The sequence below is a fragment of the Sphaeramia orbicularis genome, chromosome 1, assembly GCF_902148855.1.
Source record: "Sphaeramia orbicularis chromosome 1, fSphaOr1.1, whole genome shotgun sequence".
Classification (NCBI taxonomy): Eukaryota; Metazoa; Chordata; class Actinopteri; order Kurtiformes; family Apogonidae; genus Sphaeramia; species Sphaeramia orbicularis.
In genome coordinates this window covers 37,293,273-37,315,053 of record NC_043957.1, presented here as the reverse complement: position 1 = coordinate 37,315,053, position 21,781 = coordinate 37,293,273, and the positions used below count along the sequence as shown (strand labels likewise).

The 21,781-nt window shown below is 37.6% G+C and overlaps 2 protein-coding genes across 3 annotated transcripts; both read left to right on the top strand.

Annotated features, from left to right (window-relative positions):
* The first annotated feature begins 383 nt into the window (after window positions 1-383).
* LOC115421361 (scaffold attachment factor B1) lies at window positions 384-5,970 on the top strand. Its single transcript, XM_030137231.1, has 7 exons — window positions 384-476; window positions 1,189-1,311; window positions 2,026-2,167; window positions 2,310-2,418; window positions 2,934-3,018; window positions 4,855-5,040; window positions 5,259-5,970. Exons 1-7 carry the CDS (start codon window positions 440-442, stop codon window positions 5,384-5,386), a joined length of 810 nt encoding a protein of 269 aa, XP_029993091.1. The 5' UTR covers window positions 384-439; the 3' UTR covers window positions 5,387-5,970.
* A 1,545-nt stretch (window positions 5,971-7,515) lies between these two features.
* On the top strand, window positions 7,516-21,450 carry LOC115421326 (phosphoribosyl pyrophosphate synthase-associated protein 1-like). Of its 2 annotated transcripts, XM_030137162.1 has the most exons (11): window positions 7,516-8,151; window positions 12,304-12,356; window positions 12,469-12,535; window positions 14,057-14,229; window positions 14,376-14,491; window positions 14,625-14,680; window positions 16,132-16,277; window positions 17,771-17,815; window positions 20,118-20,188; window positions 20,591-20,737; window positions 20,968-21,450. In XM_030137162.1, exons 1-11 carry the CDS (start codon window positions 7,994-7,996, stop codon window positions 21,124-21,126), a joined length of 1,191 nt encoding a protein of 396 aa, XP_029993022.1. In that variant the 5' UTR covers window positions 7,516-7,993; the 3' UTR covers window positions 21,127-21,450. The 2 variants fall into 2 exon arrangements, with proteins under 2 accessions (XP_029993022.1, XP_029993031.1); XM_030137171.1 differs by lacking the exon at window positions 17,771-17,815 and having other exon boundaries at window positions 7,517-8,151.
* The last annotated feature ends 331 nt before the right edge of the window (window positions 21,451-21,781 follow it).

The window sequence follows — 21,781 nt, the reverse complement described above, 5'->3', positions numbered from 1 at the left end:
ATTTTTTTTTTTCATGTCTAAAGAGGAATAAAAACAGGGGAGAAAAATCATGATTAAGGTTCTCATAATTCATGCATCAAAGAGTTAATGTGATTTTTGGATTCAGCATACCAAAATTATCCTAAATCAGCTCAAAAAACTTAATAAATTTGTTGTTGACCAGTGTTATTTTTCTGGTCTGGTCCACTTGAGATCATAACCCCTGAACTGAAATGAGTGACACCCCTGATGTGGAGGGGTATTTCTTTTGGAAGGTCATAACACACTTATCCTCTGGCTCCATCTTGCGGTCAGTCCAAGTAGGTGCAAGTTGAGGAGATGAGCGGTACCAGATTCTGATTCTCGGCCAAGTTGAGTTACACGTCAGTGGGGAACCTGTACTGGTGAGTGGACGTGTACGGTGCGCGTCAAGCGGTTCCCGGATGCACGACACAGAAACATGGATCGGGTAGTGGTGGAAGTGCCGATCAGCAACGGTGAGATGCGTTAGCGCCTCCACGTCTGATGCTCCTTTAAACACTTTTATTAACATCTCCTAAACGGCATCTAGAGCTTTTGTCGGTTCGTGCAGGAGCCACGGTCCTCTTCTGACGCATGATCCGGGTTACACCGGCGTTAGACGTGCAGTAGCCTGTGCGCCGCTATCACTGTTTTGCACAGTTTTGTCTCCTTTATGCGCATAAATGACTGAAACTGCAGGTGAACCGGTTACTGGCACATGTGCATTGGAAAATTTAGGAGTGACAACAGTAATGCAGCTGATAAGAGTGGTATTATCACTCTGAAGCAAAACACAGGCCCAGTTTAACAACATTATGGGTATATTAACATGTAATCACATCAGCAAAATAATCCAGTAAAAAGTAATCCACATGTAGAGTAATGAATTCCATCTGCTTTACATACTGCCGTAACAGATCCATTTATTATTTCTTGTAAAATTGTCTTGTTTGTTGGAGGGGATTGGAGGAGGTGATGGGTCTCAGCTGATTTACACAATCTAGATTTGCATATATGTAGAATAATAGTGCATTATTTATTTGTGTCTTTTCCAAAGAGGTCAGGGGTCAGGCATACACTGCACTAAAGAACTTGAAGAATATATACTGAGGGTCTTTGACTATATGGTATCCTCTCTCACATGCCTCAGAGCTTCACTCAGCTGTACTCTTATGTTCCCATCCTCAGGTTTTTCTCTTGCTGGCCCTTCTACAACTCCACGAAAGCGGCAGGTACGTTTTTCAGCCCGTCATGACATCATCCTTCTTCGGGAGGTGATTGCCCAGAATCCTTTTGCCTCTAAAGAGCCAGGTCAGTACGAAAACCTGTGAACACATCGAAACTACATTTAACCTTTCATAGGTCACTCGTAAAAATACTGTGGAATTCAAAATTTCAATCTTAGTGTGTTATTGGAGGACAGAAGAAACATTACTTTTGAGAAATTTTTGAAAATGTTTTAATGTTACGTAGAAAATCAAGGTCGGTGAAGTTACCGTTTTTGGTTCCTTACCCATAAGTGGTAAAAAAAAAAAAAAAAAAAAAAGGTGAAAGGAACATGTATTTTAGAACATTAGAACATGACTTTTAGAACATTAGACCAACATAAGTCCTGATCCAAACCCCTGTCCACATCCACATTCACCCTTTGAACATCATTCCTTACATTAGTACCATTACTTCATGGTACCTAACAAAGCAGGTCCACTCACTGTTCATGCAGAGGTGGACCTTCAGACCCTGTAGACCACATCGGACCTGAGATTGTTGACTCACTGTCCTCACTGGAACTGTTGCTGTCACTGTCTTCAAATGACCAAAAATAGTCACTAAAGGGTTAAACAGAGAGAGCTACGTAGCTTCTGCAATAGCATTTAATGGACGAAAAGCATAAAATCATACAAGGATAAATCCATCATTTAAGACGCAGGGTAAACAGTATCTGAATGTCCATTAGGAGCTTGGCTGGGAATAACCAATCTCATGATTTATATTTATTTATGTAAAAATCATAAATTTTGCCAGGACGGATCTGGGCCCGGGTTGGTGAGATCATCACAGCAGCTCTCCAAGAGGAAAACTTTGAAGTGGATGCAAGAAGGTGTAGGGAAAGGACCATGTTGCTGCTGGACTACTACAAGAAGCAAGACTATCCCAGTCTACGCAGGTAAGTTTCTCTCAACAGATAAAAACTATAGACGTTACTGAGAATATAATGACTCTATATTGGATTTCCATTGACTTTGAGATGTGCTAGGCCCTGCCAAAAAGACATTTCATTTCCAAGTGTGTGTTTATGGTGTATTCAGATTTGGAACAGAGAGGTTGTATGCCCAAAAGGAGGATTTGCTCCATGAGGTTTTGGAACTGGAAGCTGAAAAGGGTCTCCTAGCCGGTGGAGAAGGCCCAAAATACCAGGTGGGTGTCAGCTGTTAAATGGTGTGACACTCCCAGAGCAAGAAACAAAATTTGTACTGAGGCTATTTGGGGAGTTGTCTGAGTAACAAAGTTTATTGACTGTATAACTTAATTTAGAACTGCAACCACACAGTTTTGTTTCATCATATACAATAAATGCTGTCAACTCAAGTACTAATGACTCACATTTTGTTCTTGGCTAATATTTTGTGCTTTGCATACTCAAAACACATTGCCTGGTGCAACATATTTGTCATCAGAGGCTGACTGTACCAATACCTCAGTAGAACCGTGGATTTTGTTCTGACACTTCAACAGTTTCATTCACTCCGTGTTAGTCAACCTGGTTGCATAGTACCAGCATCACCATACCTGCAGGTACATCTGCTGTTGCTGTCATTACTTTGAGTGGGGCTTTTGGACACTAACTACAGCTTTATGTTCTTCTGCTGCTGCTAAAACAGCTGCCTCTTCTCATTTTCATCATTCTTCTTCTTCTTCGTTATCTTTCCCAGGATGAGGAGCTCAGAAAGAGAGCCATAGAGGAATTAACTCTACCTGAGCAAGACAAACCCACTATCACACATATTGCCATTTCAGGTAAAAAAGAGGGGTATACAGTTAAATGAGAACAAATGTATGATCAGTCACTAATGCAGGTTCAGAGGGTTAACAGATGTAGAACATTATCATAGAACAGTGGTTCTCAAACAGTGAAATACCCCCTGAAATGTACTTTTTTAGTCAAGTACCCCCAACTCTCGCTTCTGCATTTTTGATTGAACAAAATTAGGCAAAATTTGTTCCTCTGCCAAAGGTGTCTGTTTATATTCAAAACTTTGTAAACAAACAACATATATTTAGCTGTAATATATAAAAAAAATTAAAGTACATTTTGTGTGCAAAATATAAACTGAAAAGTGCCCTCTTTCATTGACAAGAAAAATAAATTGATCATTAATTAATAAATGAATATTTTATCAACAAAAAATATTTACTTAGCTACTGAAATAAACTCTTTTTGAATAATATAAAATAGAAATGTTCTTAAAATGTTACCAAAGCTTAAACAAGATGATTGACAATAAAACTCTTATGTGAATGTATTTATTGTGTTTTATATTTCAGCATTAATTCTCATTATTTATTTTGTATTCAGCACATGATGACTCATTTAATGTATTTTTCCCAAAAAATTTCAAGTGCCCCCTGGGCTTCTTCCAAGTACCCCTGGGGGTATGTGTACCCCACTTTGGGAACCCTTGTGGTAGAAGATGAATCAGGACAGATTAATAAATACTAGATGATACTGCCCTAGTGTATCAGTTATTATAACCCAAGTTTTCTAATACGCTGGTGCAGCCCACTGAGCTGTATGGGTTTCTCATATATACAGTATATTTTTTTATATCCTTATCTCTAATGTTTCATGAAAAATCTATAAGAGACCTAATAAACATTTATAAAATGCTCTGTTCAGTCACAGTCCAGTAGTATTAATAATTTACATCCTGTTGGCTCATAGACTTTTCTTCCTGTAAACTAAAGCCTGTAGTCAGCATCAGTTAATGGCAGTAAAAGGTCTTTGCAAGTCTACAGTACAGTAAGTGTGTCCTACTTTAGACTCACTGGTGGTGTGTGCGCTCCATCCCTTAACTCAGATATTTAATTTAGGCTTCAAGTGCATATGTACAAATGTGAACCTGTTTCAAGAGACCCAAAGAAATGAATCACTGCCAGCTTTAATGATTTTGCTCTATAGCTTAGATTTCCCCAGGACCGTCTCTGGCCGAGATTATATGCAAGTTTACAGGAAGTAATTGGTTGAACAAAAGATGGGGGTTTGCTTAAGTGAACCTTGTGACATTGAAATGATCAACAACAAGAAGTATGTTCTGGCCAGAGGGATAGCAACTGAGTCACCCGGCTCACAAATGTGATTAATGGATTTGCACCGGCTGAATATATTATTATATTTAAAGGTGTGGCTCCTCATATTAAAAGTTTACTCACAGGGACTTGTCATATCATGTAAAAGGGTTTGTTACAATACAAAGATGCAGCCACACTTTATTAATGATGAAAATGGTTGTAGATGCTTCACTGGGTGAAAAAACACAAAATTAAAAAAATAAAGGTATCAGGTGTTCATCAAGGACAGGGGTGGAATGCATGAAAAAGAATAGCAGAAAAGTGAGTCTTTGTCATGACATAACGTAGTAAAATAATTCAAAAACAGTGAACAATGAGCACGTCTTCTGTTTTATACCCTGACAAAGACTGTAGTTGAAATACATACCTGATGGTATACGTGTAAGTAATAAAGTATTTTTATTTTTGCAAGAGTCCTTTTTGCCCTTGTGCGTTTCACACTTAAATACTAATATTTATTACTTGGTATCAATATTGAAGGATGAATTATTTTTCGCTCAATAGAATCAGAGGAAGATCGGGAGGCGATGGCTGAGCTTTCAGCAGCACCCACAGCTAAACAGCCCTGCCAGTGCTGCTGTCAAACCTACTCTGAGATTCTCAGCTTCCTGGAGAAACGTTCAGAGGCGGAGCAACGGCTGCGAGAGGAAGAGCTCGCCTTGCGCCGGGAGGAGCTAGAGATTCAAAGGAGTAAGATTTTTAATAAGGGCACTGAATGTAATTCTAAATCCAAATGTGTCATCTTAAATTACCTTGTGAGCCACAATTTAAAGAGAGAGACATTATAGACTGATTTATTTTTCATCTAGTACATATAACTGATGTTGTTTGATGATAAACATTAGAAAGATGTTGTCATGTTCTTCATGGAGCAATCATGAATAGATTTTGATATCTGTAATTTTCAGGTAAGATTGCTTTGGAGAGAGAACGTCTGGGCGCTGAGAGAAGAGAAAGAGAACGGAGGTTTGATCTGGAGAGTCAAGAGAGGCAGGTCATCTTGGACCTACTAAAAGAAAAGGTCTTAAAAGGCTGACAGGGACAAACTGTGTCATCTACCAGATATTCACATAATGGAAAGCATGAAATCTAGAGAAAAACGTAGCTGACTATTTAAAAGAGTAAGAAAGATAGAAATAGAATGGAAATGAGAGGCCTTACTAATGATTAAGAGAGATGAAGCATATGTTTTCCTGTTTCCTCTGATTAAACTACATTCAGATGAAAACGAAGGACATTAATGGAGGATTTAACATTTAGTTTCTTTATTTCAACGGCTCTACAAATTAGTAATGTTGTGGATGTTGGATTTTGTGCAAGCATACAGTATGTTGATGGTGCACAGAATAACAAAGAAATCATGTGACTGCTGGTAGTTTTGTAGGCAGCAGTATTGCCTAAAGCAACTCTACAAAATCCCTAAACCAGATCCAGACAGACACTCCCTGTCTCACATGGCACACATCACATGCCAATTTAAAGCTACTTTTAATTACTGATAGGTGACAAAACAGAATGCACAAAAGGGTTTGGCAAAGGTGTGCTAATCCAGGGAGGCAAAAATAGCAGACAGGATTTGGACTGGTGCTTGATTAAAGCTCCATCATATGCTCAGTCTTATATGAAAGGTGCCTCAACAGGCAGTGGTTTATTCTTATCAGTCCTGTTCTCAGGGAAAGGGACACTATGACTGATGAAAAACTTGAGGAACACATAATGCATATCTAAACTGAAGTTGTGGTGCAGATATTACTTTTTATTTACTTTTTTATGTGAGGACATTTTGATAGAGGTCTGCTCATGCTGTGTCTTACTGAATGTTATACTGTTATTCATTGAATAATAAGCACTTTTATAAAAAAAAAAAAAGAAAAAAACTACACTAATATAAGCCATGAAGGAAACAGATTATGTAGAAAATTATGTAGAAATTACTCAAAAGTCTAATACAATATTATTTTTCATGAGAAAAATGAGAGTGAATTTTTGTCAAATGTACACTTACATACTTGCATTTTGAGGAAGGCTAATGAACATCTGTATTTTAAATTATGCTTTACAGGAAACAAAACAAAACAAAAAAAATAATGATATATATATATTTTTTTCCTGACAGCTCCCAGAAACCCCAGCAATCACACATAACACACTGACAGACACAAACATGTCACCAAATAGCTAGTTTGGTTTGTTGTAACAATTGTAAAAATTAAAGATGGTTCAAAGAGATTGCCAATTTTTACTGTGCAAATAAAAAATTATAAAATGGGTTTGTTTGGATTAATTGTACAACAAAATGTGACTCCATGACTCTTGTTTCTACAACAATGTGCTACAAATGAATTAGACTATTAAGGTCATATGCATGCCATGGTCACTGGTGTTTTAGAATGAAATCCACAAATTCAGTGTTCATTAAAGAGTTCATTTAATTCTTCCACAAGTTGGTGCATAAAAAAACAAAGTAAGGTATTAAAATTAATTGCCAATATTAAAAATAATTATATCATGTGGTAGCAGATGCAATGTGTATAGGTATATAATGTAAACCTTATGTTAAGTATTGATGTATATAGCCTATAGCAGGATTGTGTATAGTCAAAAACTTACTGTATGTCATATTATTCACTACTTTTAGTATTTTATTTATATTTATACACACGTTTCCTTTTAATATATTGCACTGCAGGAATGTGAATTATTTCATTGTGCTCTGTAGTGACAAATTAAGGTAACTGTAATTGTAGTTTGTAGTTACTGTATAACATAACAGGCTATGAAGTATTCCTTCAGCCCAAAGTAAAGTTGTTTTTTTCATCAACAGTCCAAACTCTCTTCTAAAACAAATAGGACGGTAATAGATGGATTTACCAGCATTATCAACATCGTCTGCGGGTAGACAAACAACTGCCTGAAGTTGACCCTTGAATTGTCATTGCTTAATTTGTACTCTGCGCTCCTTGTTTTTATGAGTGTTCTACGAGAGCATTACAGACAAAAGCATCAACCATTCTTTTTTTTTTTTTTTTTTTTTGCGCTTTAATTGTACGTCATAAGAATCCCACGCACGGATTGGTCTAAATGACCCCATAACTTCAAGGACTTGCTCTCTGATTGGCTGCTATCCACATCAGTCTGCCCTCCCCTCCGCGTGTGCTCGTGGCGATCCTGCGTCTGCATTGCTGTGAAGTTTACAGTCGTCACATTTGAATGCGAACGGTTTTCTACCGTTGTGGTCCTGCCACAAGTATTATGCTAATTTTACGACGAGCTAACAGTAGCAGAAAACCGCACTGAGTGATAAAGAAACGAGAGGTGTAGAGTCGTGGATGAAAACGGAACTCGGGTCTCTATATGTTGTCGGTTTTGTGATAGTCGTTGTGTGGTTTTGGTCTGTATGAAAGTGGCCGTGGACTACAGTGTAGAGCACGTGCGGTTTGTTACTGTGTTACACAACAATGAGTTTAATTCGGTAAAATGCGTCCGTGTTGTGGGACTGTAAACTATTAAGTGTTGGGATTTATGTGTAGAAAAGTGTGGGTCATAACGAACGATTTTGCTTTCGATTCAAGGGAACTAAATTAAAATCTAAAGGATAACTTAAAAAAAAAAAAAAAAACAACTACATTGATTCCCGAACAACATGCCCATTAGGCGGTTTGGGGGTCACAGGTCTCTGGTCTCTCATTCTCCGAAGCTGTCGTATGGTTACAGTAAAATGAATATCTCCAAAAGCGGCTACCGTGTGTTTTCTGCCAACTCTACCACTGCTTGTACCGAGTTGGCCAAGAGGATCACAGAGTAAGTGAACTGCACCTACACTGTCACCTAAACTATTCATGCTGTTTGTTTGTAACTTGTTGACAACAGATCAGTTTGTGATTGATTATTTTATTCTGAGTTTTTACCAGAGAAAGCCAACACTTAATTCATATGACATAAGGCAGGGGTGTCCAACTCATTTTAGTTCAGGGACCACATTCTGAAGTGGGCCAAACTGGTAAAATAAGAACATAATCATATAGAAATAACTATGTTTATGTTTATGCATTTGGCAGACGCTTTTTTTCCCCAAAGTGACTTACAGGGGCAAACCAATCAAATCACTCAATCAAATTTTATTTATATAGCGCCAGATCACAACAAAAAAGTTATCTCATAACATCATTGAGAAAGAGGGGAAAGGAGAGGAAAAGAGGGAATGAGAAACTATGTGTAGTCTTTTCCTTTCTTCTCTTATTTCTGTGTACTATACTAATTCTTTACTTTTATGATTTGAGTTCCTTTATCATTATTTATGGTTTCTGTTTTTGATTTTCTTTTATGTTTTTCCTTATTTTTTTATTTTTTTCTTTGGCCTGTGGGTTGGGTGGGTGTGAAGGGATGGGTGTTGACAGTCAGACATGTCACTCTTGATTGTGCATTGACTGCTACGAATTGATATGCCTGTCGTATTCATTGAAAATGTTCAATAAATATAGTGGGGGAAAAAAAAAAGTTATCTCATGACACTTTATATATAGAGTTGGTCAAAACCAGACTCTAAGCCAATTTACAGAAACCCAATAGAATCCTCCAGGAGCAAATACTTGTGACTGGTGATGTCAACTCCAAACTTTTCTCTATGTTTTAGAGAGAAACAAGTAAATTTGCATTATGAAAAGGTTTACATCTACAAACTATCCTTTCAAAAGATGTGAATAACATGAACAAACTGAAATAAATAAGTGTAATTTTACTATTCTGCCTCAGTTTATCATTTACAGATGTACGTACATTATGACTTACAAATACACGAAACATTTAACAGGCAGAATATTGTTAAAATTACTTCTCTTAAAAAAATTTCAGGTTCATATTTGTTCAGGTTATTCACATTTTTTTGTGAAATTATACTTCGTTTTAGTGTAAATATATTTACAAAGAGAAAAATTTGGAGTTGTTCTTATTTATATGTTATTATGATAGTATTTTACTGGTCCTGCCCACTGGAGATTGAATTGAATTTTATAATTGTATTTGTTTATTTAGTGTTTTAATTTTACAGTAGGAGGGCTAGGGCTATTTATTGTTAAGTATTTTTTAGTGTTGCTGTGATTGTTATTGTTATTTGGTTGTTATTTATTTTTTAATATTGGGCAGAGAGAGAGCCAGGGCAAACTGTGTTGCATTGCCATGGTACTTGTACCTGAGCACACATGACAAATAAAGTTGAACTTAAATTGGTCTGAATGTGGAACCTGAACTAAAAGGATTGTTAACATTTTAGTGTAATTTTTGCATTTCACAAATTCATCCCAAGGGCCAGACTGGACCCTTTGGAGGGCCGGATTTGTCCCCCGGGCCGCATGTTTGACATCTGTGACATAAGGGTTCAGATGGTACATTGTGCATACATGTGCCACATACACATTGGAAACTGAGATGACACGAGAAATCACTTAAATAGAGGTGAACAGCTGGAATCAACAGTAAAAGAGGTAGTACTTTACAGAAAATGGAAAATACTTAAGGTTGCCAGGAACTTTATCTTGAGTTGTAACCTCTTCCTAAAGAATTGAATTATACCAGGGGTGTCAAACTCATTTCTTCCAGAGGCCACATTGAGCCCAATTGGATCTCAAGTGGACCAGTAAATTAATAGCATCATAACCTATAAATAATGACAACCTTTTCTCTTTGTTTTAGTGCAATTTAAAAAAAAGAAAATATCTACATTTACAAACTATCCTTTGACAAAAAACATGTGAATAACCTGAAAAAAACTGAAATTTGTAAGAAAAATAAGTGCAGTTTTAACAATGTTATGCCTCACCTTATCATTTATACATGTCTATTACACACAATGTTACACAAACATTTGGTAACAAGCATAATATTGTTAAAATTTGGAGTTTTGAACTAAAATAAGAACAATTTCTCATTCAGTTTCTCATTTGCCCCGCTCATTGTTCTTAGCAGTAGTCTTCTGGACTAGTTTTTGCTCTTTTGAAGCAAAACTTGTCCAGTTGAGCCTAGAACCTAGAAAAATGGAGTTGTCACTGTTTATAGGTTATTATGCTATTATTTTACTTTAGATCATATTGGTCTGTATGTGGAACCTGAACTAAAATTAGTTTGACACCCTTGGTTGTCAGTATCTTCAGTGTAATTTTTGCACTTCCCAAATTCATCCTGCAGGCCAGATTGGACCTTTTGGCAGGCCAGTTTTGGCCCCCATGCTGCATGTTTTAGACCCCTGAATTACAGTGTATATAGTATTTCCAATCCCTTACATGGAGAAGCTCTAATACTAGTACTTGTGCCTTACCTAGAATCCTTATCTTTAATGTATTGTTAACATATTGTAAATCAAAAGCCTGAATTTAACATAGTTTCCCTTCTATTTTGTCACTGTCGGTTGTCTTTTCATCCTGAAATCACCTGAAACTGTGTATGTCTTGGCCTGTGATCTTTTTTTATGTAGGTGCAAAGTATTTGTCCTTGAGGGCTTCAGTAAAACTGAAAAGATGTTACACAATCTTTCCTATGTAAAGTTGCTAAATTTTGGTCTAGCATATGCAACTTTTTTCATCCTCACCAGCGGCTATCACCACAAACATACTATACACTATTCTATTAACCACTGTAAAAGACATGTGAATAGTAATGACTAATCTGTGTTGGGCATAATTTTCTTGGGTGTTGTCTTGTCATGTCTTCTGGGTGTTTTGGGAGATATAAAGGACCTGTCAGTGAGAATTAATTTAATGAAGAGTATAGTGTGCAGCGTCAGCCTTGTCTGGTTTGGAAAGACTGAGCAGGGCAAAGACAACATTAACTAAATGTTCTGGCTATGGCATCATTCAGGCACATCTTAAGCAGACAGGGTATTTCACTTGGTTAGCTTTCAGTAGAATAGGTGACGGTTGAAACTGAATCATCAGTTTTTAATCCTTACAATAACACTTTGTGGTCTCACAGATCTTGTAATGTTGACTAAAAAATTTAATTGCACAGCTGCATCTCCTCAGACCTGCAGAGTTGTCAGTTAGCCAACAAAACAATACATAGCCCACACAGTCAAAAAGAGATCAGGTTACACTTTTTCTGCACTGTTTGGCAACATTGCAAAACATTTTTAGAGAGATTATGTTGCCATTTTGGAGCTTAATATTTTGCTGTGGAGCAAAGGTGAAACAGTGACCTAGGCCCCGAGAAAGTGATAAAGAATATTTGACAGCTAGTATTTGTGTTTTGGATGCACAAGTGGGTGTAAACCCAGGAACTAAAGTCATCCTTGTGCTTTTAATAACATCATTTCACCCCTTTTGACAAGTGCAATTACCATTAATACTGGCTCTGTATCAAATACTTGAACAGTTGAAATTAAGTGATGTAAACACTTTTAGGCTGTTTGTATCACTCATCTTGCCAAGCAGGATCCCTGCTGCCTGTCCTGACAGAAACACTCACTGTCATTGTGCCAAGTATTTAAAAAACCAGCAAGTTTGTTGTTTGTGTTCAGCACTGAGATGTAGTGGTTCACTCTGAGTCTGAAATGAACTGTGTAATTTTCTACCTGAGGCAAATATATTAATTTATTATGCCCAGGCTTGTTCAGGGGTTAATTTGATGGAACACACTTTTATATACAATCAGTGTATGAGCCAAAAGATATATTATTCATTCATTCATTTTCTGAACCCACTTTGTCCTACTAGGGTCACAGGGATCACTTGGAGCCTATCCCAGCTACATAGGGGTGAAGGCGGGGTACACCCTGGACAAGTCGCCAGTTCACCGCAGGGCTTATTATATTATTATAGTTTAATTATTATGTGTAATAAAACCGTATGTGTTTTCTTGCTCCGTGGCTGTTGTGCTTTTTAAATCATTCCTAGATCGTTTCTCCTCAAAGCTGCCGTATATGTACATTAAACCTCTGTTGACTGTTTTTTCTTTTTTTCTCAGACGACTGGGTGTGGAGTTGGGCAAGTCAGTGGTTTATCAAGAGGCAAACAGAGGTAAGGGAATACACATCAGAACCCTAATTTACATGTCTTTTTATGTAATTAGTGTACACAATTGCACACAATTTGCCCTTAAACCCATTGAGATGTATTTTTATTTTGTCAGAGACTAGGGTGGATGTGAAAGAGTCTGTCCGTGGTCAAGACATCTTCATCATTCAGACCATTCCCAGGTGAGACATGATACCACACTGTTTTCTAAAAACAGCGAGCCATAGTATCCTGTGTTTTCCTTTGTAGCTCGGTTTAGACTTTTATCTTTTGTACACTTTCGTTTGATCTTTTTTTGCAGAGTTTGCATATTCCTCCATGTTTGTGCAGATTTAGTCTGTATGCTCTGGTTTCTATCACCATCAAAAACATATTGTTAGGTTATCTCTCCTGTCAGCACCTCTGACCAAGGAAGTGGTTTACAACCTGAGTTTAATTTCCCTGCAGAGATCGATAAAAGGATAATTTAACCTAGCCCTGTTTGCAGGAGCAGCAGTCGGCTGTCCTGATTAATCAGCTCTGATAGGCCGACTATACACCTGCACTCTGCCATCTAAACACATAACACAATGGTGGTTAATAAAGTGCATCAAGCAAACCAAAGACCCCGATGTTTGTTTTTCTTCAGTGGAGGCCTTAGCCAAAATTAGATGAACTGACTGAAATAGTCAGGTAACCATAAACCCAAGTCAGAATGAATGTTAGTGTTGTTCCATGGTCTCTACATGTGCAAATACTCAATTGATTGGTGGTTATTACAACTTTCCAAGTGATATTACAGACTCTTCCAGATGGTAGAGAAAGTATTGTCAAGTAAATCCTTCATATTCATATTCACTTTTGTGTTGGCCATCGTGTACAAAGAATATCTTGTTACAAAACCGTCTCCTAAAGGTGCCATCATTTATCATCTTAAAGTCCTGAGTCTCCAAAGGTAAAATGTCATTATATATTAAAGATATTGCTTTTGAACAGTGCTTAAACATCTGTCATTTCCATGCTTTGATAAGACTAATGTGACAATTGCACATGAAAGAAAACCCTGTAATTATGCCTGTATACTTGATCTATCATTATTATGCTATTAACTGAAACATGACAGACACTTTTACTCTTCATATTGATCCCCAGGAAACTTTTCCAACAGTCTCTAGTTCCTTGTTTAGTTTGATTTGAGCCCACACATCAGGGAGTGTTTGCAGGCCCAGCAGGCCACTGACCCCATTGTGTTATGTCCATAAGTTTCAACAAGATCTTGAGGTCAAATTTTCCCAATTTCATTAAAACAACTGTAGTTACTCAAAATGTATATAGTGGTGTTTAGATTTCTATTGAGCAGGGAAACATCCTTTGTGTTTTCTTCCTGAGTGGGACTACATAAGCCATGTTTAGTTTTCTAGAGTTAGCTAGAGTTTTATTATCACAGATTAAAGAGCCAGGAGTTTTCAATGTTGTTTTTTTTTTTAGCTTCAAGCTCAGAAGGAAATCTGATACATGGGAGTCCTCCTTATTTACAGTTGTTTATGAGAAGATGATCTTGTAAACAAACTCTAAGCTGGACTCTCCTCAGTCCCCATCAGCTTAGCAACACACTAAAACTTTCTGTAACTGGTTTAATCTTTTCCCTTGATATTTAATGCACCCAAAATTCTAATTTTACCACTTTGTATGTTTTGTGGTATTCTTCACAATGTATTGTTCAGGGATGTGAACACTGCCATTATGGAGCTGCTGGTTATGGCCTATGCCCTGAAGACATCCTGTGCCAAGAACATCATCGGGGTCATTCCGTACTTTCCTTACAGCAAGCAATGCAAGATGAGAAAAAGAGGATCCATTGTTTGCAAGCTGCTAGCTTCAATGTTAGCTAAAGCTGGTATGGCCCACATACTGCATGAGGCTTTTCATTCATTCCTCTTCTAATATGACTTCATTGTATGTCAGGGATCTATACCGTTTTGTACTTTACATAACTTGGAAGTATTTTGTAACTGGTGACTTTTGTTTTTTGTTTTTTTTTAGGTCTAACTCACATCATCACCATGGACCTTCACCAGAAGGAAATCCAAGGTTTCTTCAGCTTCCCAGTTGACAACCTGAGAGCATCCCCCTTCCTAATCCAATACATCCAGGAAGAAGTGAGAATATACTACACACAACCGCACTGCAGCTGGACATCATCAGAAGAACAGTTTCCCCTCAGAATGCCACTTAAAAGTTTGGTTATATGTTTTTCCCAAATGACCAAAAGTTATGTATCTCTTTTCACAGATCCCTGACTACAGGAATGCAATAATCGTTGCAAAGACTCCTTCTGCTGCTAAGAGGTAAGATTAGCTTTGATGCTCCTTCATTGGTTGTTCAGACAAGAAACATTTACACTTTAAATGCTAGTGAAGGGCTTTACTGCTCGGAAAAGCAGAGCAGTATTGTGTTGTGGAGTCATCAGTAGTTAAAATGTTAGCGTAATTACTACAATTGTGAACCACTGCTTGTGTGTTCGTTGTGAACCTGCTATATTAAAGTAGTATTTTTCAGACATGTTTATGTCTCAGCTTTAAAGCTATACTGTACAATCTGGCATTTTTACACTTTTCTTTTGTAATCTTAAAATGCTCCCAGTAACTGTGTGGCAAACTAAAATGTAAAAGAAATCCACCAGGGTATGAAAGTCGAAAATGCTTAATTCTCATATATTCTGATAAAAGTCTGGCCTATCATTTTATTTGGTCCAAGTAAAATGATCGGCTGAGCTTCCTGTCTGTCATCCTTTGCTGCATCCCATATCAGTTGCCTACTGCTGTCATCACTTGCGAGTCACGCACCTGTATGGCAAAATGTCTTAGAAAGATGTCAAGGAACAGCGAAGAACTTACAATGACTGCGCAAGGAGAGCTGCCACTTCCACCCCTAGCTGCTCAGACAGAGAATAAGATGCAGAAAAAGACTGTAGCAGAGAAAGCTGCCCAAAAAAGAATTCTCGATGTGGCAAGAAGCAAGATGCGTATATACATCAGGTTTGCCCTCAAGCAATGATGGAGTCTAAAACAGCTTCATCCAGAGCTGAAAAGCGATGAGATGGTCGTGGAGGTTCTGCTGGACAGATACTTTCAGTTTGCCTAATCATAGAACACATAAGGCGGTGTGATTATGCAGCATCCAGATGCTATCAGTTACAGTAGTTCTGTAATGTTATGTTATTTGTGCAATGAAGATTAGCATTAGCGTCACCATTAGTGTAAACAAACCAAGCCTGTAGCATTAGCGATCACTTTAGATTTAGCTGTAGCGTTATGGAGAGAGTTATCGGTGTTAGTCAGAGCTTGCAGCAGCCTTAGTGTTTATTGTGAAGTTGTCAATAACCCTGTCCTCAAGCGCAACTCTGGGGTTGCATTTGACTGTGTTGGTTGTACAGTAAGTAACTAGAGCTAGTTCAGTACATTGCTAGAGGACAAATAGATAAACGTCAGAGGTCAGACAGGGGGAAGCAGGTGGGACGTTCATGACGTGTTGTGCAACATGCCAGATTGATAGGTATAGCTTTAATTCTGCAGCCACATACTTTATCCACATGTATATCTTGTCTATGGAGTGTTTCTCTTGCTGTCTTACTGTTCTTATTGTGCTTTTTCCTATTCACGTTGCTGCAGTATTTCTTTGTGGTCTGTTCAACCTTCTGTGCAAACTACTTTCTGCTCTCTTTGCCTGCGTATCTGTGTTTATGTTGTGTTTGTCAGTTTCTTTGATTGTCATGTGTCTGCGTGTCCGTCTGTCTCAGAGCTCAGTCCTATGCTGAAAGGCTGCGACTTGGACTGGCAGTAATGCATGGAGAGGCCCATCATTCAGAGTCAGACATGGCTGACGGTCGACATTCTCCCCCCTTATCCCGCACCACCACCGGGCACACAGGCCTGGAGTTGCCATGTAAGACACATAACCTCTTTGTGTTGTTCACCTTTGCTATATCTGTACAATTCTTCATTATTTACAGATTTTGTAATGACTTTACTGTAAAGAAAATTTTTGTGGTTGCAGTGACATTTATAAGAGTCAACATCATAAGTTAACCCATGGGTATTTTGTGGCACATGTAAATCAAGACTGTTGTTGTACCTCCAAAAAAAAAAAAAAAATTCTCTCTTTCCATCTAAAAAATTTGCCAAGAGAGTTCTGCTGTAAAACAGGCAGTAGAGTACCAGGGAGAACCTCTAGCCACTTTCCTCATCTAATGATGATAATCAGTACTAACCTGCAGTCGAGTTACACACTGCAAGTGAAAATTCTTTTAACTGGTTTTTCTATAAAATGTCAAAATTAGTGAAAGAAGCTAATAGTGATGTCTCAGTTTGATGCCTTCATGATGCTTGGTTTAACAAATCTACAGTCCATATATTTCAGTTGCTCTAATAAGACCATGAAAAGCAAATGAATGATTACATTGGTCAAGTTGAAACCAGCAAATGATGTGTTGGTGATTTACTGAATTCTGTTTGTTAATGCCTCCGCCAGGAGGTATTGTGATCGCTTTGCTTTGTGTGCGTGTGTGCGTGTTTGTTTGTGTGTTTGTTTGTTAGCAAGATAACTCAAAAAGTTATGGAGGGATTTTCATGAAATTTTCAGGAAATGTTGATACTGGCACAAGGAAGAAATGATTAAATTTTGGTGGTGATCGGGGGTGGGGGGCCCCACTGATCGGCCTTGGCGGAGGTCTGTGCTCTCTGAGTGCTTTTCTTGTTTAGTACTGTAGAAGGTAGATTTTTCATGAATGTTAAGAATATAATGACAGCATAAAAGTTCCCTTTCTGTTAATGTGAGGGTTGGCTTTTAAGAGACCATTGACTTGAAGAAAACTTTACTGGTAACCTCAGACATACAAACATAATTATTGACACTCTGGGAAATTTATTAAGACCTAGCTAATTTGAAGGTATCACCAGAAGTTCACCACTCAGTTTTATTGTTAAAGCTGCCTACATTAGACAGTTTAAGACTAGTCATAACAGTGCTGACCCTCCAGTATCACACGTGCACACAGTTTTCTCAACACATGTCAGGTCTGCCCAACCCCAGCATTGTTGGAGGCAGCTGTGAAATACCACAGACAGCGACTGCCATTGCCTTTTTTTCTTTCTTCCTCAGCCTGAGAATGACAGTGGAGATAATCTAATCTGCTCTCCTCTTTCCCTTTTACCATCAGCCTCTTTCTCCTCACTTAAACATGTTGTTTTTCACCTCTCCAGCAGGAGCTGAATCACACTCATGCTAACCATCTCTTCCTGCCTTCACTCCTGCCTTCACACATTTGCATAAAATGTCAATATATGAGAGAGGCTTCTTCCTTCTGATTGTCATTGGTTGTTCTATATAATATTTTCAGTGTTTTAATAATTTTTGTATCATCTTATCTTTTACCACAGCAGGCAACAGACATCATATCCCATTCCCTGGGATAGAGCTCCCAAGTATGATCAAAACACTTGAATCCAGTTTTGCTTCCTGTTGATTGAGTATGGCTTCCTGCATGGATTGACAGAATGAGTTACTGAGGGCTTCCTCTTGAGGAATGATAATGAAAAGGGCATTGTAATTCTTGTTAGGAAAGCCAAATTAGCTGTGAATACAAAGCAAATTCTTTTTTGTTTAGTGAATATTTATTGTCACCATCTGTTGTTACACTTTGAATACTGAACCCTTTTAGGTTCTGTTCCTTTTTTATTCCGTTTATTCAATTCAGTTTTTGCTTTCAGTTATTTTTATCAGTTTTCTGTAGCACATTTATGAATCATCAGTTAAATCTCTGTTGTAATAGTTGCTTTAGTTACTAATTGGCTGTTTTTTTTTCTCACTGTTTGTTAAATGGCTAAAACATACAGCATGCTAATCAGCCTAAACCCTTGCATAATGAAACTGTTCAAATAAGTACAAAATGTAGAATGCTGCATGTCAGCCTTGGTCACTGCACTGTAACCTCAGGCTTGTGCATGTTTACCCCCGTACAGCAAAACTGAACCACTGTAGAGCTGAAACATAGCTGCTTAGAGAAGATGATGTTATGCTTGTTGATGCCACATACACTGCCCGGCCAAAAAAAAGTCGCACATACAATATTTGACTGTGCCACCTTTGGTTTTGATTACAGGACCCGTTCACTGTGACATTTTTTTTTTTTTTTTTTACCTCATAATGCTTATGTAGTGTCACAATAAGGTTGATAATATTTATTCCATCCATAGTTGCATTAATGTTTGATTATTGATGATGGAGAATCGGATGGCTGCATGACATCTTCACCACATCCCAAATTAGAGTCTGGACTTTATGGAGGCTAATCCATGAGTGGAAATGATGTCTCATTCTCCCTCAACCATTCTGTTACAAGCCTGATGATCCTGATCAATCCTGGCATTGTCCAATCTTTTTAATGTTAAAGGAATGAGAGGCTACTTGCTGCAGTTAGAGAACTTTCTATTAGCCATTTTTATTTTAGTGATATATTTCTAAATACCAAGAACACAAGGAAGCATGTTGTAGTTTTGGGAAAAATTTATAAGTTAGTTAAAATCTTGATTTAAATTGATTCCAGTCAGTGAGCAAGAAAGATTTTTTTTTTTTTCCTAGCCTTCACGAGTACATGGTAATAGACTTAAAGGCAAGATGTAGCTTTTTTCTAGGCCTACAGTCTGTTCAGTCTGGGCATTTGCCATTGAAAAACACACACACAAAAAAACAACACATGATATGAACGGGTAGCTGCAGCCTCGTGATACAGTTGGAGAATGCAGAGAAAATTGTTTTCCCTTGAGTGTGTCTGTTAGACTTTTTGGAAGCCCTCAGTTTCACAGTCTCACATCCTCTCAGTTGAAATGCTTTGGTTTGCGTGAAATGAAATATTAGTGGAGTAGGAAACTGACACAGGGGGTATCTTAGTCGCTGCAGATGTCAAATCCAGGCTGCTAAATTAAAATTTATTTAAAAACTTAATATGTACTAAAGATTCACTGTATAGTTATTATTATCATTATTATCAGATTTGTGTCATGATGAGAATGAGGAAAATTTTTAGTTTTTTTAGTTGCTTAGTTGGTTAACATTGATAAAATCATGCCTCAGTTCATGAAGCCATGTAACCATTCAAAAATCATGCGGGATGGTCTGTGATGGATTTGGGAATTGACTGAACACGCCTTGGTATTGTTTGGAAGAAGGTCTTTGGCATGGTCAGGGCTTCCATGTGGGGGACCCTGTGAGTGAAATGTGGTGGCATTTAGACCTGGGTCGATTATTGCTCAAAACTATGCCAGTACTGTAGACACTTGTCTCTGGTATATGGTTGTGTTTTCTTCATTGGGATTATTATTTCAGATTGATAATAATCTACCCTGGTCTGGTGGTTCCTAAATGAGGCTCAGTTCTACACTAACGTATCCATCTGCCTCTATACCAAAAGGATACACTTTGACCTGCCCCATGAAAAGCAATCTAAAACGCTCATTCTGGCTTCAACGGGAGCACAAATCTGTCTCAAAAATGACTTGGCTTGTATCTCAATAGACTTCAGTGCCTTGTAGTCATTGAATCTGTGATGTGGTAGCTGGATATTTGTTGGAGTAGAGCTCTCATGCATGGTATTTGCAGGTTTTAACCTAATCTCTTCTCACCTAATCTTACTTTTACCTCACCTCAAGAGTCTTCTCCTGATTGGGTCATATGATTAATTACCCTTTCCTTTCATAAAAGTGACATATTTTTTTTTGTGTGTTTCAGTAATGATGGCAAAGGAGAAGCCACCCATCACCGTTGTTGGAGATGTAGGAGGCAGGATTGCCATCATCGTTGTAAGAGCTTGAACAGAAAAAGAAAGTTAACTTTTGAGTAATACACAAAGTGTGAAATGGGTTACATTACTAAGTAAAGTTTTTACATTTTGCATTATAAATACACTGTTTATTTAAAAAATATGTTTAATATTATATTTCCTTCAGATTTTTTTTTTTTTTTTATAAGTGACAGTTGATTTATTGCTTTTATATTATCACAGGATTCCTGTAAGGTTCATGTTCAGCGTTTTTGTTTTTGGAGATGCATTAGTGATTTTATGTCTCAGAAACAGCCTTTCCTCAATATTATTTATACTATCATGTTACCACAAAAAATAGGCAACTACAACTTTACATTAATTTTTCCAACAACCAAAATGTTGTGTCAGTAGATGTTTTTTTGTTTCCCCTTTGATCTAGGACGACATGATAGATGATGTGGAGGACTTTGTTGCTGCAGCAGAAATCCTTAAGGAAAGGGGCGCCTACAAGATTTACATAATGGCAACACATGGCCTACTGTCTGCAGATGCTCCGAGACTAATAGAAGAGTCTGCTATCGATGAGGTAAAACTTTGTATGTTTTATCTTGTGTTTCTGTCATTAAGAGGTACACGGAAGCATATATATATATATATATATATATATATATATATATATATATATATATATATATATATATGCTATGTCTTTCTGTAATTTGAGAAATGATATTGCTGTCTTAGAGCCTACACTCAGGGAAGCTAAGTTGAAGAATTTTATAAAAAGGCTTAAAGTTTGTTTTACTGCCCCTCCAGGTGGTGGTGACCAACACTGTTCCTCATGAGGTTCAGAAGCTGCAGTGTCCTAAAATCAAAACCGTGGATGTCAGTATGATCTTAGCTGAGGCAATCCGACGTATCCATAATGGAGAGTCTATGGCCTATTTGTTCCGCAACATCGCTGTGGACGACTGAGGCAACACACACTTGCACATTTACATTCCTGTACACACTAATCAAACATTTCCAAGCACAGGACCAAGAATCCATAGTTTACTTTAACCACCTTGGTAATCTAGTATTTCTTTTTGTGTTGCTCTTCCATGTTAAGTATAATTCATGCTGCCTTATTTACCTCTTGTGGTACATAGTGGGGCTGTACAAACAATGCAGGTTGTTCTTGTACTAAATACGCTTACTTCCATCTGGAGACTTAAATAGTTCAACATAATGTATTGTTTGCTTTCTCTGTATTGTACAGAATTTGGCAAATAAATCAGATCTTCTTGAGTGAGTAAAGTTGTCTTTTTTAACTGTAAAAAGCCTGGTTTGTGTGAAATGCCGTAAGGTAAATGGATCAAAGTATCACAATAGCACAGCTGGTGATATGAAATGTAATGTCAGTTTTGGAAGTGGAAGTGTGAAGATATTACTGGAAATGTACACTGCAGCAGCCTCACACCTGAGCCCAGTGTTTCAGTTGTAGTTTCAGTCATAGCTGAAGCTGTTTGCTTTATGATGCATGGAAAGAAAAAAATACCAGGCCTAGTATTCAGCCATAGTGAGACTAAAATACTTTGCTAAAAAAACAAAATTTCTTGACTTGAGGCTTTGCATCAGTCTCAGCATA

Bases quoted from the DNA above. Each gene is read 5' to 3' on its own strand.
- LOC115421326 (XM_030137162.1), top strand. From the start codon at position 7,994: ATGCCCATTAGGCGGTTTGGGGGTCACAGGTCTCTGGTCTCTCATTCT. The intron at 12,536-14,056 runs GTGAGACATGAT...TGTATTGTTCAG, and splicing joins ATCATTCAGACCATTCCCAG to GGATGTGAACACTGCCATTA. The intron at 16,278-17,770 runs GTAAGACACATA...CTTTTACCACAG, and splicing joins CACAGGCCTGGAGTTGCCAT to CAGGCAACAGACATCATATC.
- LOC115421361 (XM_030137231.1), top strand. From the start codon at position 440: ATGGATCGGGTAGTGGTGGAAGTGCCGATCAGCAACG. The intron at 1,312-2,025 runs GTCAGTACGAAA...AAATTTTGCCAG, and splicing joins TTTTGCCTCTAAAGAGCCAG to GACGGATCTGGGCCCGGGTT. The intron at 2,168-2,309 runs GTAAGTTTCTCT...TGGTGTATTCAG, and splicing joins GACTATCCCAGTCTACGCAG to ATTTGGAACAGAGAGGTTGT.